At 41.3% G+C, this 17017-nt stretch overlaps 2 protein-coding genes across 1 annotated transcript; one reads left to right on the top strand and one right to left on the bottom strand.

Moving 5' to 3' along the window:
- Nucleotides 1–17017, top strand: part of LOC127942807 (uncharacterized) — a 230112-nt gene that overhangs the window by 181542 nt on the left and 31553 nt on the right.
- Nucleotides 1980–3978, bottom strand: LOC127942815 (uncharacterized). The gene is made up of 2 exons (XM_052538795.1): nt 3020–3978; nt 1980–2938 (listed from the first exon to the last, which is right to left on the bottom strand). The coding sequence occupies exons 1-2, from the start codon at nt 3183–3185 to the stop codon at nt 2490–2492; spliced, it is 615 nt and encodes a 204-aa protein (XP_052394755.1). The 5' UTR covers nt 3186–3978; the 3' UTR covers nt 1980–2489.

Genomic DNA, 17017 nt, shown 5'->3' with positions numbered 1-17017 from the left:
GCACACTATAGAGACTTGCTTTTTCCCGGGTGCGATCTCAGAAGTAAACTGACGCACCAAAGGAACAACACTCATTTTGTCTGTCTCTTTATTTATTCACAGGTAAAATAATATGCACTTTAAACATTCTTCTGATTGTTCACATGACTATAGGAAGGTTTAGGAACGTAATTGTGAAGTGTTTTGAGTAACTTTGTCATGCTCTAATGTGTTTTATACAAATTGAATTAACTCGAGGGTCTTAAATGCAAACGATTTATTGTTTAGTAAATGCATTAAAAAGTATTGTTATACAGCATTGTGTTGATGTCTGAGTGCATTGGCAGTGCAAGGGTGCGTGTTATTTTTGTGTTTTAATTGAGTAGTTGAGTATATCTGTTGCATTAACAATTCAATCGCCATTTTGAGTGCTTTGCACACACGCTTAATGACACGAGTCAATCTGGGTGAAGTGGTGTATGTAAAATGGTGTTGGATTTTAGTTTATACATTCTGTGTGTTTAAGGGACACATTTGTCATATTTCTAGTAATGAGAGTGACATTTATGTGAATCTTTATTGATTTATTTTGTACACACTCTTCTTTCCACATAATATGTAAATTATATATTGCCCTTATGTGAAACACACTGCCTGTGTGTCCTTTGCTGCCAGCCCACATAACCCCTAGGTCTGAGGCCGGTAACAATTGGGGGCTGCGCCCGGGATTAGCACATCTCGCCTGGGACGGCTGTCATAGTAACGTGGTAATCCTGCACCCAGTGTTTCATGGAAGACTACTTCGCCAAGTGTCATCCAGAGAACAACTGCCAAAGGTGATGCATCAGCATGACTACTTTAAGTCCATGGCGAGTGCTGCTCTTCAAGATCCAAAATAAGCTTTCAGATTTGAGTTTTAGTCAGCTGCAGACTGTTGCAAGTTCGATAGATGAGGGTCGTAAAACTTACCATGTAGCAGATCTAAGTGAACCCGAACTTTATGACCTAATTGTTGACTACATCAGAAGTGATGAGTAAAAAGCTGCAGAAGATGAGGGCATGACTCAACTTCTCCTCCTTTCTGACCTACTTAATGACCTACTTAGTGGGAAGTCGTGGCCTAATGGTTAGAGAGTCGGACTCCCAATCGAAAGGTTGTGAGTTCGAGTCCCGGGCCGGCAGGAATTGTGGGTGGGGGGAGTGCATGTACAGTTCTCTCTCCACCTTCAATACCACGACTTAGGAGCCCTTGAGCAAGGCATTGAACCCCCAACTGCTCCCCTGGCGCCGCAGCATAAATGGCTGCCCACTGCTCTGGGTGTGTGTTCACTGCTCTGTGTGTGTGCACTTCGGATGGGTTAAATGCAGAGCACAAATTCTGAGTATGGGTCACCATACTTGGCTGAATGTCACATCACTTTCACTTTCATGCTATCAGCTCCAGGAACCAGAGCCACTGAATGTGGCACCTGTCTTGATGGAGTCTGACAAATGGAGATACAGCAACAGGGTCACACTCCAACTGATGACGATGGAGAAGTTTGCACACAACCGTTACACATGGACAGAGACACTCACACACAATCGTTACGCATGAACAGAGAGACTGACATGCACTTATCATTTCAGTAAGATGAGTACCGAGGATTTTGAATCTGCTCTTACTATTCGCAGGGCTTCAGTAACCGAGAGAAGAGCAGTCTCAGTTGAGTGGCCACTTTTGAATCCAGATTGGTTGCTGTCCAGGAGGTTGTTCTGTCCAAGGAACATAGAAAGCTGTTTGAACACAGCCCGCTCAAGTGTCTTTGCAATGAATGGAAGAAGGGATACCGGTCTGTAGTTTTCAAGAAGCGCTGGATTTAGAGATGGTTTCTTGATCAGTGGGCTTCCCCGAGCCTGCTTGAATGCTAAGGGAAATGTTCCAGATTGAAGAGAGGAGTTGATAATGTGAGTAAGTTAAGGTATGACTGAAGAAGATATCGCTTGAAGGAGGTGAGTGGGGATAGGATCAAGTGGACAAGTAGTAGGATGATTGGACAGGAGCATTTTGGAGACGTCCATCTCTGAGAGTGGGGAGAAGGAGGATAAAGAGTGTGCATCGGTCATTGTGAAGTTTTCCTCAGTCTGCGGTGTGGAGAATTGGTCACTGATGGATCTTGTCTTATTTGTGAAGAAAGCTGCAAAGTCGTCCGCTGTAAGAGTCGATGGAGGAGGTGGAGGCGGCAGATTAAGAAGAGAAGAGAAAGTCTTGAAGAGTGTCCGAGCATCACAGCAGCTGTTAATTTTGTTGTGGTAGTAGGATGTTTTAGCTGTGAAGACATTTGCAGAGAAGGAAGAGAGGAGAGATTGATACACACTGAGGTCCGTAGAGTTTTTTGATTTCTGCCATTTCCTCTCTGCAGCCCTGAGTTTAGAGAGATGTTCACGGAGAACCTCGGACAGCCAGGGGGCAGATGGGGCAGTGCGTGCTGGTCTAGATAACAGTGGGCAAAAATTGTCTAAGCAAGATGTTAAAGTGGAGCAAAGAGTGTCCGTAGCACTGTTCGTGTCCAGAGCAGAAAACTGAGAGAATGGTGGAAGAGAGGATGAAACCACAGCAGATAGGCGAGTGAGCGTAGGTTCCGTCGAAAGGTGACCTGCGTTGGAGTGTGTGCCACTTCAGGAGTAAGTGCTAGGTTAGCAGTAATTAGGAAGTGCTCAGAGGTGTGCAGTGGAGCAACTGAAGAGGTGTCCACAGAGCAACAGCGTGTGTAGATGAGGTCCAGTTGGTTGCCCGATTTGTGAGTCGCTGTAGTGGACACTAGCTTGAGATCAAATGAGGTGAGCAGAGTTTTGAAGTCAGCAGCCTGGGGTTTATCTAGGTGGATGTTGAAGTCACCAAGCAGTATCAGAGGAGTACCATCTTCAGGAAAGTTTGATAGCAGCACATCCAACTCCTCCAAGAAGTTTCCCAGTTGACCTGGAGGACGATAAATGACCACAAAGTGGATTTTAACAGGGTGGGTTACAGTAATGGCATGTGATTCAAATGAACCAGTACCTGTAGGTGATGGCTGAAGATCAAATTTCCATTCTTTGGATATAAGGAGACCCGTACCTCCACCCCTCCCAGTGGTACGAGGAGTGTGGGAACAAGTGAAATTAGTGGAGAGGGCTGCAGGGGTGGCAGTATCTTCAGGTTTGATCCAAGTCTCTGTCAGTGCCATGAGGTTGAGACCGGAATGAGTAGCAATAGAAGAAATGAAGTTTGTTAACTGCAGACTGGCAGTTCCAGAGACCAACTGGAATAGAGAGCATAGTAGTAGAGGTCAGAGGGACATGGCGTAGGTTTGTCAGACAGGCCTTCCTGCGACGTACATAGCGTGTCCTCCGAGTGTTAGTAGTGATAGTAGAGATCTGAAAGCACATAGTGACTACAAGTGTAAGATATATTTGAGAACAAACTACACAAAGAGTGGGAAAAAAATGAGAAAAGCAATACTCAAGTGCCCTGTCGGTGTCCTTGCTCGGTGGAGTCGCGCAGGTAGAGTCGATTGTCTTTACACTCGTCGGTCGTCACACGAGGAGGGTTCACACGAGGGTTGATGCGACCGCTGCCGCGGTGAAACCTAGTGCTTCGTATTAGCCTGATTACCTGTGATTGAAGTCAGCTGGACACGCCTCACTATTTAGCAGATCGAAACCAGGCAGTCCCGCGATAGGCAAACGCAAAACCAAGCGCCACTTTCAGCACGTATTAACCACGGTAAGACACACACAATTTAAACCAAACAACGTTCCTAGCAATGATGATCACACACTAGGCTGATGAGAAAACAAGACAAAACAAGCTGCTGTCCTTCTATGTTGCTCGACTGTTTCTTCTGACAAGTGCTTTCCAAACAGCTAATTAAGTACTTTCACTGGCTTTGGCCACGCCTCACTATTTAGCAGATCGAAACCAGGCAGTCCCGCGATAGGCAAACGCAAAACCAAGCGCCACTTTCAACACGTAGATAAAATAACAAAACCAGGTACATTCAGAGAGATGTTGATTAATAAGGATGACCTCACTACTGATGGGTTGAAAAGATTTCTGCACTCCCACATTAGAGACAAAAATTTAACTGAACTTTTCCAAAAGCTAACTAGTGCTAGACAAAATGACAAAGAAAGCCCACAACAGTTTATTTACCGAATAATGGGCCTGAAGCAGTGTGTTCTTTTTGAGTCACAACAACCTGGTGTAGGTTTTAGCTATAACAAAGAGCTCGTTCAGGGCACTTTCATTCACACACTTTACTTGGGGTTCAAACGTGATCTTAAACCTTTTCTCTCAGACATGCAGGTTAGTGACGACTTGCTCTTGGAAGAAATAACAAAATCAAAAGCTGAAGAAGAAGGGCGATTGAAAAGACTGGGTTCAGTAGGTAAAAGCAGACCAGTTACTGTAAGTGCAGCTCAGCACTCCCAAAATGAACTGAACACCCCAACAAAAGTTGATGCTGAGTTGCAAGCAAGCCGTGATGCGATCAAATAATTAACTGCTCAAGTTTCTTCTCTAACCAAGCATCTAGCCCAGATGTCCACCCCCACTGAGGCTGTGAAGCTGAAAGACTGCCGCTCACCTACTGACCGCACACAACCACCATGGTCTGAGACCAGAGGTAGATGCAATGACTGTGTACAAAAAAACAATACCAGCTGTGTTCACTGCTTTGTTTGTGGCCAGGCAGGACATCGCGCCATTGGCTGTCTCCAACGAAGGTTGTCGGGAAACGGGAAGAGGTCGCTGGAGAGGGGCAGCCAGTGATCCTAAGCAGTGATGAGCCCCGAGAAAAGGTCAAAACACCTAAACACTCACAGTCAAACTTACAGTTCCAGTCAGACCCAAAGAAAAGAGTAGCTCAACTCATTGGTAAGCGATGCATGGTCTCATGTTCCATTAATGGGGTACCTCTTCAGATGGTGCTTGATTCAGGGGCACAAGTGACCATGGTGAGCAAATCGTGGATTGAACAAGCACTACCCTGTATAAAATACAGCCACTTGGATCGTTATTTGATCATTCCCTTGACATTTCTGCTGCTAATAATACTCAGGTTCCCCTTGATAGATGGGCAGAGACTGATCTTCAGATATGCAGCCAGCGTCATGGGTGCCTGACAATCAGAGTGCCACTGCTTATCAGTCATGACTGCAATTACCCTCTTTTAGGTAGAAATGTAATTGCGGAGATGATCAAAGCAAACATTGATGAGGACAATATTGTTAATGTAACTAAAAATACTGAAAGAAGCTTTGAGTGTCAGTGACAGTACCGTGGAAGCATTAGTCTTCACTCTCCAGACCATTAGACCCACGGAGATGCCACAGTGTAATGTACGCCTTGGCAAGAAAGGTGTAAATATCCCTTCAGGCAAGATCCGTGAAGTCCAGTATAGAATTTGAGGATGGAACAGTGGAGGTACACTGATGTTTCAGCTGAGCCCTGAGAATCATTGCCCGGAGGGTCTAGAATTGTTCCCAGCTTTAGTTGATGTTCCTGTTGGCTCATCCAAGCGCATCAATATCCCGATTCAGAACTCGACAAAACATGACATCTATCTTGCAAAGAAAACCGTTTTTGGTACTCTTGAAGATATACTTGATCTTAAACCAATCCCTCGTTCCTCCATAAACGGTGAGCCAACGCCTCAGAATACAGCCCACTTGTGTGCAGCTGAATTGTGTACTCATGAGCAGACTTTGAGAAAAAAAGAAATGCATAAACCCACACACATGACCAAAGACAAATGGCATCCTCCTGTTGACTTGTCTCATCTAGCTGAGGAAGAGCAGGAGATTGCGAAATGTATGTTATTCGACCAGTCAGATGTCTTTGCTGAAGATGACACCGATATTCGTTGCATTTCTGACTTACAACTCAAAATCTACTTGAAAAATTATACACCAGTCCAAAGGTCCTACAACGCAGTCCCAAAGCCCTTGTGCAGAGAGGTTAAGGAACATGTTCAAAAGCTGCTAGATCATGGATGGATTAGAAAGTCTGTATCACCTTATTCCTCTCCCGTGGACTTAACAGCAAAACTATCCCCGACCGTCACCCCCTTCCACGTATTCAGGACCTATTAGATAGCCTGGGAGCTTACTCATGGTTTTCCATACTTGACCAGGGCAGTGCATATCACCAGGGCTTTGTTGAGGAGAACTCCGGGCACCTGACAGCTTTCAGCACGCCTTGGGGATTGTATGAGTGGATCCGTCTTCCTTTTGGCCTTTCCAATGCGCCGGCGGCTTTCCAAAGATGTATGGAAGGTGTGTTGAGTGGTCTGAGGGATGAATGCTGTTTTCCCTACTTAGACGATGTTCTCTGCTTTTCCAAATCCTTTCAGGACCACGTCAAAGATTTGAAGAGAGTCTTTTGCCGCTTACAGGAGCATGGTGTAAAATTACGACCAAAGAAGTGTGAATTATTTAAACGGCAAGTGCGGTATGTTGGGTGCTTAGTTAAAAGTGAAGGCATTCAAGTCGATCCCAAGGACTTGGAAGCAGTGATGCAATGAAAGGAGCGGGAACCAAATAATTTTGGAGAAGTAAGAGCTCTTTTGGGATTTTTGGGCTACTATCGGTCCTTCATTCAGGATTTTTCCCAAATAGCCCGACCACTGTTTAAGCTTCAAGAGAGTCCCGAGGCGTCTGGAGAGAAATCTGTCGATACTAGGACAACTAATCAAAGTATAAAAAAGGGTCAGCTGCCATGCAAGACACCAGTCCAGTGGACCACTGAACACCGTGCTGTGGTTGCTTCCCTTGTCGACATGTTGACCACCTTCCCCATCTTGGCATACCCAGACTTTAATTTACCTTTTGTCCTTCACACCGATGCATCCAATGACGGTCTGAGGGCGGTACTCTATCAGGAACAAGGGGGTAAACTACACATTATCACCTATGGCTCGAGGACACTCACACATCTGAGAAGAATTATCATCTCCATTCTAACAAGCTTGAGTTCCTTGCCTTAAAGTGGGCCATTTTCGATAAATTCTGGGATTACCTTTACTACGCACCCACGTTCACCGTATTCAAAGATAATAATACCCTTACCTATATCCTGAGTACCGCCAAGTTGAGTGCTGTTGGGCATCGTTGGGTGGGTGAATTGGCCGACTTTCATTTTACCATAAAATATAGACCAGGCAAGACAAACACTGATGCTGTCACCCTATCACGGTTCCCAGTGTAGCTCCAGGACCACATCAGAGAGTACTCTGAGATTTTACCTCCAGATGTTGTGTCTGCCATATGGCAGGGAGATAAAGCCCAGAGAGAAAGAGAAGTACAGTGGGTTGCGGCTCTTCAGCTGGGATCCACTGATGATAACATTCTTCCAGCCAGTATACCCTTGTTTCCTCCAGAAGACATTCGAGCTGCCCAAAAAGGAGATGCTTCCATCGTTGACATGATTGCATTGAAAGAGAAAGGATGGAACCCCAATGACAAAGACAAGAGACAAATGGGACCCACCAAACGACGACTCATACACGAATGGAATAAACTTTGACTTGAACAGGGAATTTTATACAGACAAACCGGACAACACAGACAGCTGGTTCTCCCTGATTCTCTGAAGTCTCTTGTGCTCAAACACCTTCATGATGACATGGGGCATGTCAAAAGTTTTTTATTGGCCTTTCATGCAGCGTGACATAGAAGATTATGTCATCCACCAGTGCCCATGTATTAAACAAAAGCGGCCTGCTTTTCCTGAAAAGGCACCAATGGGCTCAATTACGAGTGTACCATTTGAACTACTGTCTGTTGATTATCTGCATCTTGAACCGAGTAAGGGTGGCTATGAGTATATCTTGGTTCTTGTAGATCACTTTACTCGTTTCACCCAGGCCTACCCAACGCGGAACAAATCTGGAAAAATTAACCATTCTTTCTCCTCTTTGGAAGGGCCCCACAGTTGCCCATTGATTTGCTTTTTAACCTGGATCCTGAGCCACAGACTGAAACCCGTCAGGAATTTGCACAGAAATGGGCTTCCCGAATGCAGGAGGCATACAAGATCGCCTCTGAACATAGTAAAAAGAGCTCTGCAAAAGGGAAAAAATACTATGATCGTGATGTCAGAGGAAGTGTGCTTCAGCCAGGTGATCGTGTGCTTGAAAGCAACTTATCAGAGAGGTGCGGGTTCGGCAAACTCCATCCTTAATGGGAGAACAAGGTTCACCATGTTGTTGAGAGGATGGGAGTTGGTCCTGTGTATCAAATTCAAGCCAAAACTGGTGATCGCACTTTACGTGTCTTGCACCGTAATCTTCTTTTGCCTGTGAATGATCTGCCCATTGAACATAATGGAGAGGACAATCGGACATGGAAACAACAAAGGCAGAGACAACACCACAAGAACAGCCGACATCACAGGTCTGATACCTTAGACACCAGAGTTTCATCCGGAACACCAAAGAGCTAAGCCAGATAACCCTCAAACATATGAGCAACCACTCCGGTTTGTGACACCAGGATCAAAGCAAGTACTGGCTGACCTGTTGCCATCTACAGAGAGAATTCATCGAGGTCGTGGGAGAGGGCTACGGCCTACGGCCTAATCAAGAACTCTGTGTGGAGGTGCGTCCACACTGTCACCAATGCCCTTCTGCGCCATGCCGGGGATTACATCCTGGTGGATGGCACACTCATCCCTATCGCCAATTCATCAGTGATTGATCAGGCGTAGGCTAATTATCGCGAAAGGGAGACGCGGCCATAAACGTGCAGGTTATAGTTGACCACAGAGGTGTGATCTCCGACCTGGTGGCAATGTCCAGCAAAACTTCAAGTTCCTCTGATGAGAGGCTTGGTGCCCTTTTTTACGTTCTTCCCCAGCATATTCTGTATCTAACTCTCTCTCTCTCTCTCTCTCTCTGTTCATTGTAGATAGGTTGCTTTTTATTGAAAACATAAACCAATTGCAATCAATACCGCATTAAACAGAAGTAACTGTAGCTGCTTGCCAATCAATTCTGATTGTAAAGTACCTTACCATTAATATAAAAGTGTATTATATAATTTTTATAAGCCGTTAAACCCATGTCAAGAAGCGGCACAACGGGATAAGGAGGGTGGATGATTAGCAAGGGATACCCGGTTCGTCTAACCGTCACAACATATCGTGTGAAAATATTACTGACCATTTGATAATTTAACTTATAGTCTATATTCTACTGATAACTTAAACTATGTTAAAATAAATGTTACTGTAATAATTTGAGGAATGTTTCATTTGCATAGAACGTGTTGTCTTTCTTAAAGCTTTATTGTACCTTCGCGTGAAGTGGAAAATCAATTAATGAGCAATCGATGCCAACTCGGGACGGCGCTCTTGTAAGGGCAGCGTACTAAGAAGCTTCCTAAGGGACACTTCGGGGAACACACTTAGGAACATAAACAACTTTGATAAGATATATCTTTCAAGGTCTTCTTAGCGCGCTAAGAGTGAGCGTTATTGGGGAACCGGGCCCAGATCAGTTCACTTCTCATCTGATAATACCAGCGCCGTCAAATCAGTAATATTGCTAAATATTGCAGTAATATTTCCTATTATATTATATTTTTTTGATTAGATTCAACTTTTTTGTCATTGCACATTAAGATACAAGGCAACGAAATGCAGCTAGCATCTAAAATTTAAAATAAAGCAGTGCAAGGCACATGGCAGATAGAGTGCAATCCAGTGAAGTGAACAAACAGTGCAGATAAAAAGATTTTAGTGCCAAAGAAGCTTATTCAGTCTGATTAAAGTGACAAAAGGCTCAAGAGCAGTTATTTTATTTAAGCTGACTGATGAGATTGTAGAATGACGTCAGTTCCATGCTGAATGAGGTAGTGATCAGACCAATGCTTTAATATGTTGAATATTAATGAGCCAGCAACATACAGGAGAGAGATTAAACAGGAAACTGAAAGAAAGAAGATGGATGTACTTTTTTGAGAAATCCAAATAGAAAAGAAACAATTATTTGAACACAAGCACATAGAAAACTTATTTTGTCAGTTTTGTAAACAGTGTAATTTCGTAGCCATAATGTGTTTGTTGCTCTTTGAGTGACCTCTGGCGGCAGGATGGAGATAAGACACCAATTTTATTAGCTGTTATATTCCTGTTATTTTATATATCAATAAAACTAATAATGATTATTGTTATTATTTCTAAATAAAAACTTTAAACAAAATAAGAAATATTACTTTTGTAATAACTATATATTTTTTACCTTCACATTTAGCAGACACTTTTATCCAAAGCAACTTAGTGCATTCAGGCTATACATTTCTTTCTAACTTTGTTCCCTGGGAATCAAACCCACAACCTTTTGCACTGCTAACACAATGCTCTACCACTGAGCCACAGAAACACTGGAGAAGAACGTAAGGAAAGGTTTCATGAGCAATAATGAGTACTAAATTAATTTATTTTTCATTCATACTCGTCGCCGGAGGGCGCACTCGAGCAAAATCTCTACAAGAGAGACTCTCTGATGAAGCTCCAGGAAATTCAGCTTTCGCTGTAGATGTAGCCTTGTAGCTGAATAATATGCAGATATACGTTTTACTGATAAAACATGATGGAAATAAATTATTCAGAAACATACCAACGAGAAGAAATAGATCCTGGGGAAGGGTCCAAATGCGGATCGATAGCCCCCAGTTTTATGCCCCGCCAAGAGGGCAATAGAGATGCTCTAGCTGCATTGGAAGGAATAATTAGGAGTAAAGCAGGGAATGATCAGCTTGAGGAATATTATTCTGATGTAGGCCTGAAAGTGACAGTTAAAGTGGATTCAACAGAGGATGAAAGTGTAGTTCCAAGAACAGACAGAGATGTGATAACTTCCCCCATCAGAGAAACGAGGAGACAGAGAAGGCTCAGTTTCAGGGATATAACTCCTGAGTCAAGATACCAGTCAGAGGAGGAAATAGAGTAACCAGTTGAGATAAATTGCACTTATTAATTACACTTGGGGACACCAGGCCAGAGAAGGCCAATAACTCCCATAAATCAGGTGCATACTCCAAGATGAACTTAAGATAATTCAATGGAATCCAAAGATGAAACTCTTGAAAAAGGCCAAATTGAAAAATACTACAGTGAAAGGAAAAGTGAGTGAACTAGTCAGATATGGTGAACAGATGGAGATATCTGGTGACGCAGGCATGTGCAGGGGCGGGGGGGGGGGGGGGGCGTTGGGTGCTTGAGCACCTGCCCCTTTGCCCTTTGGTGCCCAAAGTGCCCTTTTGTCAAAGCAAAATTTCCTCTAATTTTTTTTTTGTCATAACGTTTCCTTTTGTGAATACCTGCTCATGCCCAGTATAAATATTAGTAAAATTTTGAATAATAATTTAGCCGTCAATAAGATGACCAACATGATGACCTTTGACCTGACGACGACGACCTCCTCATCCGACCAGGACGATTCGTCACCGCACGCGCATTTTTTAATTGTCAGAAGATATTTTCAACACAGCGGAAGCTGGTAAGTGGTGTTTCATACTATTTCAAAATAGTGATTTTGATATTTATTTACTTATTATTATTTTACAAGAACGACGTGATGTGAGAACATGCAGATATGTTCTTTATATTGCGGTGTGTATCCTGTAGTGTAGAGTAATGTTAGCGTGCTGTTTGAGGGAGAAACGTTTCACAGGCATCGAGGGCAGAGGCGTCATGCCCATTCAAAGATTTCTGAGCCAAGTTGATTTTAAATGCAGCTTCCAAACGACCAAAAAAAAAAAAACAGCAGAATGATATTTTTATATATTTGATATAATCACACTGTTGTGATTAGATCGTTCAGCATCAGCTGCTAAATTCAAATCTGTGTTCGCTGGCTGGCGCTGAGCCAGAGACTTTCGTACAACGCTTCATGATGATAACCAATCAACGGTTCTGTTGCGCGAATGCAATCGCCAATCGGAGACGTGCAGAAGAGTCATCACGAAACGCGGTGTTTTTGTTCACTTGCTCAGACTGAAGTATTTAGCGAATTCTTTCTTCAGAGAGAGAGAGAGAAAAAACTACAAAAAATCCTGATGTGCATAATGTAATGTAAAGTGCTTCAGTGATTGTAATGGTAGTTTGTGAGAGTGCCTGAACTCTGGCTAGACTGAATGAAAATGTTATTTGATAATGTAAATGTTCTTTACTCTCTGTAAAATGATAGTCTTAAAATAAGTAACTTACAATATTGTTATTCAAATTTACATTAAATACAAATTCAGTCGTATTAAAAATATTTTATGGCATGATATGGCACTTAAGTAAAAAGTCAGTGTTTTATGTGTAGTTAATAGATTACACTACCTTTCCATTTATTGATCAAATAACAATCTATAAAGGTGCAAAACGCGTTTACTTACACGTTTGAGAATCGAGATATTTCCTGATATATTAAGCATGTTTGAAATTGTTTTGAATAAAAAGGAAAAATAAATAAAACATAAGCCTATATCAGTTATACAGTGCTTTCATAGCATGAATCAGTTGTTTATTGTTTTGTATCAATATTTAAGGTGGACTTATTGATTAGGTGCAAGAATAGTAGTGATGGTTAAAATAATAGATTGATGATGAAATAGTAGATTGTGCCTTGTTCTTAGATGGACAGAGACTGGAAAGTAATAGATCAGATGAGGAGATGGAGATAGAGGAAGAAAAAGAGGCAAATGTAGACGCACAAGTGACAGAAAGAGCTGGTAAGCAAGCCAGGAGACAGAGGCAGGTGAGAAAGAGGAAAATGTAGAGGCACAAGCGTTTTCTATAGTTTTTACTATAACAGCTGTTCTTAATTATTCTGTAGAACAAAGAAGAAAAAGCCTTCAGGTTGGGACAATTTAAGACATTTCAGTTTCTCATCCCAGAGCTATTATTAGGTGGATTTTTTTTTCCTTCTTTTCCTTTTAAACTTCCTTCGGCAAGGAATGCATCACAATATATTGCTGTATTGCTATTTTGAACCGCGCTATTTAAACCTTGTTCCATGTGCCCCTTTTATACTTTGAGCACCTGCCCCTCCAAAGGTCTCTGCACGGCTCTGCTGGTGAGTAAGTAGACTTGCATTTTTTTGGCTGAATTTGGGCTGCACAGAGGCAGATAATTACGTAGGGTTTTTGAAGGGTTAATTCCTAATAATAAAGAAGAAATTGAACAGGAACGCTAGAAGGAGCAAAAGTATTCCTTCTTTATGGCCCAGAGACCTCTCCTGAAGAATCTGAAAAAGCTCTATTCGATATGACAGAAAGACAGAAATAATCCAGACAGACAGGGAAAAATCAGATAATAAAACACAAAGGTCTAAAAACCCAATGAGACGGTCAATCCATGAAAAGAAGCCCTATAATCACTATGAGATGGAGAGTAGATCCAAAAGCAGAGACAAACTGAAGAAAGATCTGGCCCTAAAGGTACATCCCGTAGAGGGAGAAAATATAGGGAGCATCCAAAATCTAGGGAAAATCAAACTGAGAATAGTGGAGAGAAAAGTAATACAGAAAAGTCCAGAATAATTGAATAAATTGAGCACATTATGGCAAAGAGACTAAAAGGCAGGCCCTAAACAAGAAAAGGCAGGGTGAAAAACAGCTGAAAGAAAAAAAGAAGTCAGTGTAGAAAAAGAGGAAGTCAAAACAAAGAGAAAGTAAAAGAAAAACAACAAAGAACATCCAGAAGTGATATAAGAGCAGGATTCTTCGGATCCCCTTAAAAAATCGTAATGAAAACAGATGACGTTAATCAAAGATGACACAAGCTTTGTGCTAAATCAATTTTAAAGTGCAATTTTGAAAGTCTTATCAGAAATTCCCGCTTATACAGTAGTTTACATTGGTGATATTTTGATATCCACAAAGGATAAGTAAGAGCACTTGAATCTGCGTTGGCTCTTTGTTTTGGTGGTCCGTTTTGGACATTCTACTAGCGGTGAGTAGCTTTGCAACCACATGTCAACTAGCAGTTGGTAGAGTAACACTTTCAACTAACCCTAACCCTAAACCTACCCTAATGATCTGCTCTGAGAGTTTATATGTGTGGTTGTGGAGTTGCTTGTAGTTGGTGGAGTGCCTGTAGTGGACTATCAAGAAATATTTAGAGAGGCAAAAATATTATATCAGGGATCCAAGGAAGGAAAATGGCAGTGGACCGAGCAAATGGAGCAGGCTAGATTAAAATTAATCAAAATATGTCTTAATAGTGGTGCATTAGAATGACGATATGAGACACTTCCTCTTTACGTTCACATCTCTGAAGAAGAAGAGGAAGTTACTTTAACACTGTGGAGTGCAGAAGGGCGATGCTCGATTGCATTTCTGACACACCAGCAAGAAGCAGCGATGACGAGATCTGATGAAAATAGTGCTGAGAAAATAGTAACTGCTGTGAGTAAAAGATTATTGCAGCTAAAAGCTGAAGCAAAAGAACAACCAAACGTTTTTTTCTATGACTGGAGAACTGGCTAGGTTAAAAAGAAACCTAGTGATGAACCAGGCTCGTGAAAATAGTCATAGACGGGATCAATGGAGTTTAATTCTAGGAGACAATCAATTAGATTTGAGAAGAATTAAACAGAAAAGGAAAGATTAAGTAACTAGGTATCATAAGAACCATAAGCACCTGCCCAAATATTTCACTGATGGAAGTGAAAGATAAGTGAGGATACTTGGTTAAATTTAATGGACAGCTGATCAGACAGAAAGAGGAAATTCATTGGACCGCACAGTTACCGGAAGTGACAGCTGTTGAGAGAGCACTTCAGAGAGATGATGAATTAGGTCATAAAGAAATTGAAACCATGATATGGCCTTTAAGAGCAGCACTTGAAGAAAAGTTAGTAGAGTGATTAAAAGAATGGATAAAGTGTCAGGGACCGATGGAAAGTCTGAGAGCAGATGGTGCACATAATATAAGTGTTAAACTAGTAGAGAAATTCTGCAAAGAACATAGAATAATACTAGATAAATCCAATCCAATTAGATCTGGTAAAGAATGGTTTGCTAAGAATAGAAACCTAGGTGACTGGGACACGGATATTGACCAGTGTTTGTTGGACCTCAACATGTGCAATACAGTGAACCAGAAAGAAAGGGAAGTTAAGAAAAATTTGAGGTTTGAAGTTGGTGACGAAGTCTTTATAACAAGAAAAGTAGGTTCTCTGAAGGTTTGGGCATGGTTGATAAAGTGAAAGCCATAACAGGGTCCAATACAGTAGAACTAGAGAATGACCGAATCCAGAGTAATGAGGATTTGGTAAAAAAGTAATTAATGGAGAAGATAAAATCCATCATTGACCAAAATAGTTAGAATCAGAAATGAAAAGGTTTCTTGGCTTTGAGGGAACATATGTCAAAGCCACAGAAGTAACGATACGACTGTTCTGCTGTGTGATATCAGCCATGTGCCCTGCAGAGTCTATCGTTTTGTGACAAGAAGAAGGACATATATATATATAATACTAATTTGTGAGAATTGTCGGCCAGGACTCTCAAAATTACGGATGGACTCCTATAAAGTATCTGGGAATTTTGGAGAGTGGTGCAGTTGCACTTGGGATGGTATAGTTTAGTGGTCATGTATGGTCTGTAGGGCAAAGGACCAGACTTTGATATCTTCCAGGTCGTTTTGGGAGAACCTACAGGTTCTCAAACCATCAGGATTATTTCAGGATGGAATACAAGGAATTAATAAAAATCTCTGGTGGCTGTATTTCTTATCTATTTTACAAATTGGAAGAATACTATTAATAGGAAAACTTAGTCAGATGATTTATGGGTATATAAAGAAAATTGAGAGTACAGAGAAGTTTATGTATTGGTGTTTTGATTGGCCCTGAATCTCTTCCAGGACTCGGCAGTGATGATTCAGGAAATCAGAGGAGTTTCGGATGGTTTCTTGAGCTGGCAAAAAGCTGGCCGCAAACCGTAGAGAGACTTTGACTAAGCTGGAGAATCCTACGACCTTTTGTGGAGAGAAATGAGATTGAGAAATGCCTAATGCATGAACTTCCTGGAAATCAAGATCCATTTTCTAAATGTGAAATGAGAGAATTGTTAGAAGTAACACTGATCAGAAATAGGAGGAATGTTTTTGATGTGTACATTGAGAAAAGGTATAAAAGTGAGAAGATAGGGACTATCCTAGTGAAATGTAATGAAGAGAGAAATCCGAAGGAAGGAACTAAAACGAGAGGAAATATTGTAAATGAGGAAATCTCAAAATGGGATTTGTCTTATCTGAATCTGTAGATTATTTAGGAATGAGATTTCCCATTCACAATATTCACAATCATCTGTTACTCGATAACTGTGATAATGAAAAATTGTAAAAAGACATAAGAAATGCATGATGTTAGAATTTGCTCAACAGTTAAAACTGTCACGTATGCCTGCCTCTTGCTAGCTGAATTATGATTGTTCAAGGAAGTGTATTGTACAACTACGTTACAGTATGGACTTTCTTTCTTTCTTTCTTTCTAAATGCTGTATTGTAATATGTTATCTTATCATAAGAGATGATGCTATGCAGTTTAGTTCAGAAATTGTTATTTGCTTTCCCTACACTTTTAAGATGTTTTACGGGTTAATATTAAAACTACAGATGAATTAATTTGCTTTAATGAAATAAAAACTGCAGAAATGACTTCATATGAATGTGTTCTAATAGAGGTTGCTACGAAAGTAATATGTCATGCTTCCTGTTTCCATAGCAACAAGTATATGAGTGTGTGTATGTGGATGTGTGAGTGTGTTCACCGAAATAAATCATAAAAAAAGGACGTGTTGTTTTTGTGAATATATAATGTTATGATTTGAACACATTAATTTCTGCAATTCAAGGTGAAGACTATACACTATTTACTTTTACTATTATTTTCTTATGAGTTATTGTTTGAATAAAGCGAAACCATTTCATATGGTGATGCGTTTAACATCTTTTAAACAAGTCTCTGTGTAATTTATTAAGAGCAAAGTTATTATTTTATTTTGTTCCTGATCCTGT

Source organism: Carassius gibelio, chromosome A22 (genome assembly GCF_023724105.1).
Source record: "Carassius gibelio isolate Cgi1373 ecotype wild population from Czech Republic chromosome A22, carGib1.2-hapl.c, whole genome shotgun sequence".
Taxonomy (NCBI): domain Eukaryota; kingdom Metazoa; phylum Chordata; class Actinopteri; order Cypriniformes; family Cyprinidae; genus Carassius; species Carassius gibelio.
This window is presented reverse-complemented; position numbering and strand designations above follow the sequence as displayed.

Bases quoted from the DNA above. Each gene is read 5' to 3' on its own strand.
- LOC127942815 (XM_052538795.1), bottom strand. From the start codon at position 3,185: ATGGCACTGACAGAGACTTGGATCAAACCTGAAGATACTGCCACCCCT. The intron at 2,939-3,019 runs GTACTGGTTCAT...ATCGTCCTCCAG, and splicing joins TCTTCAGCCATCACCTACAG to GTCAACTGGGAAACTTCTTG.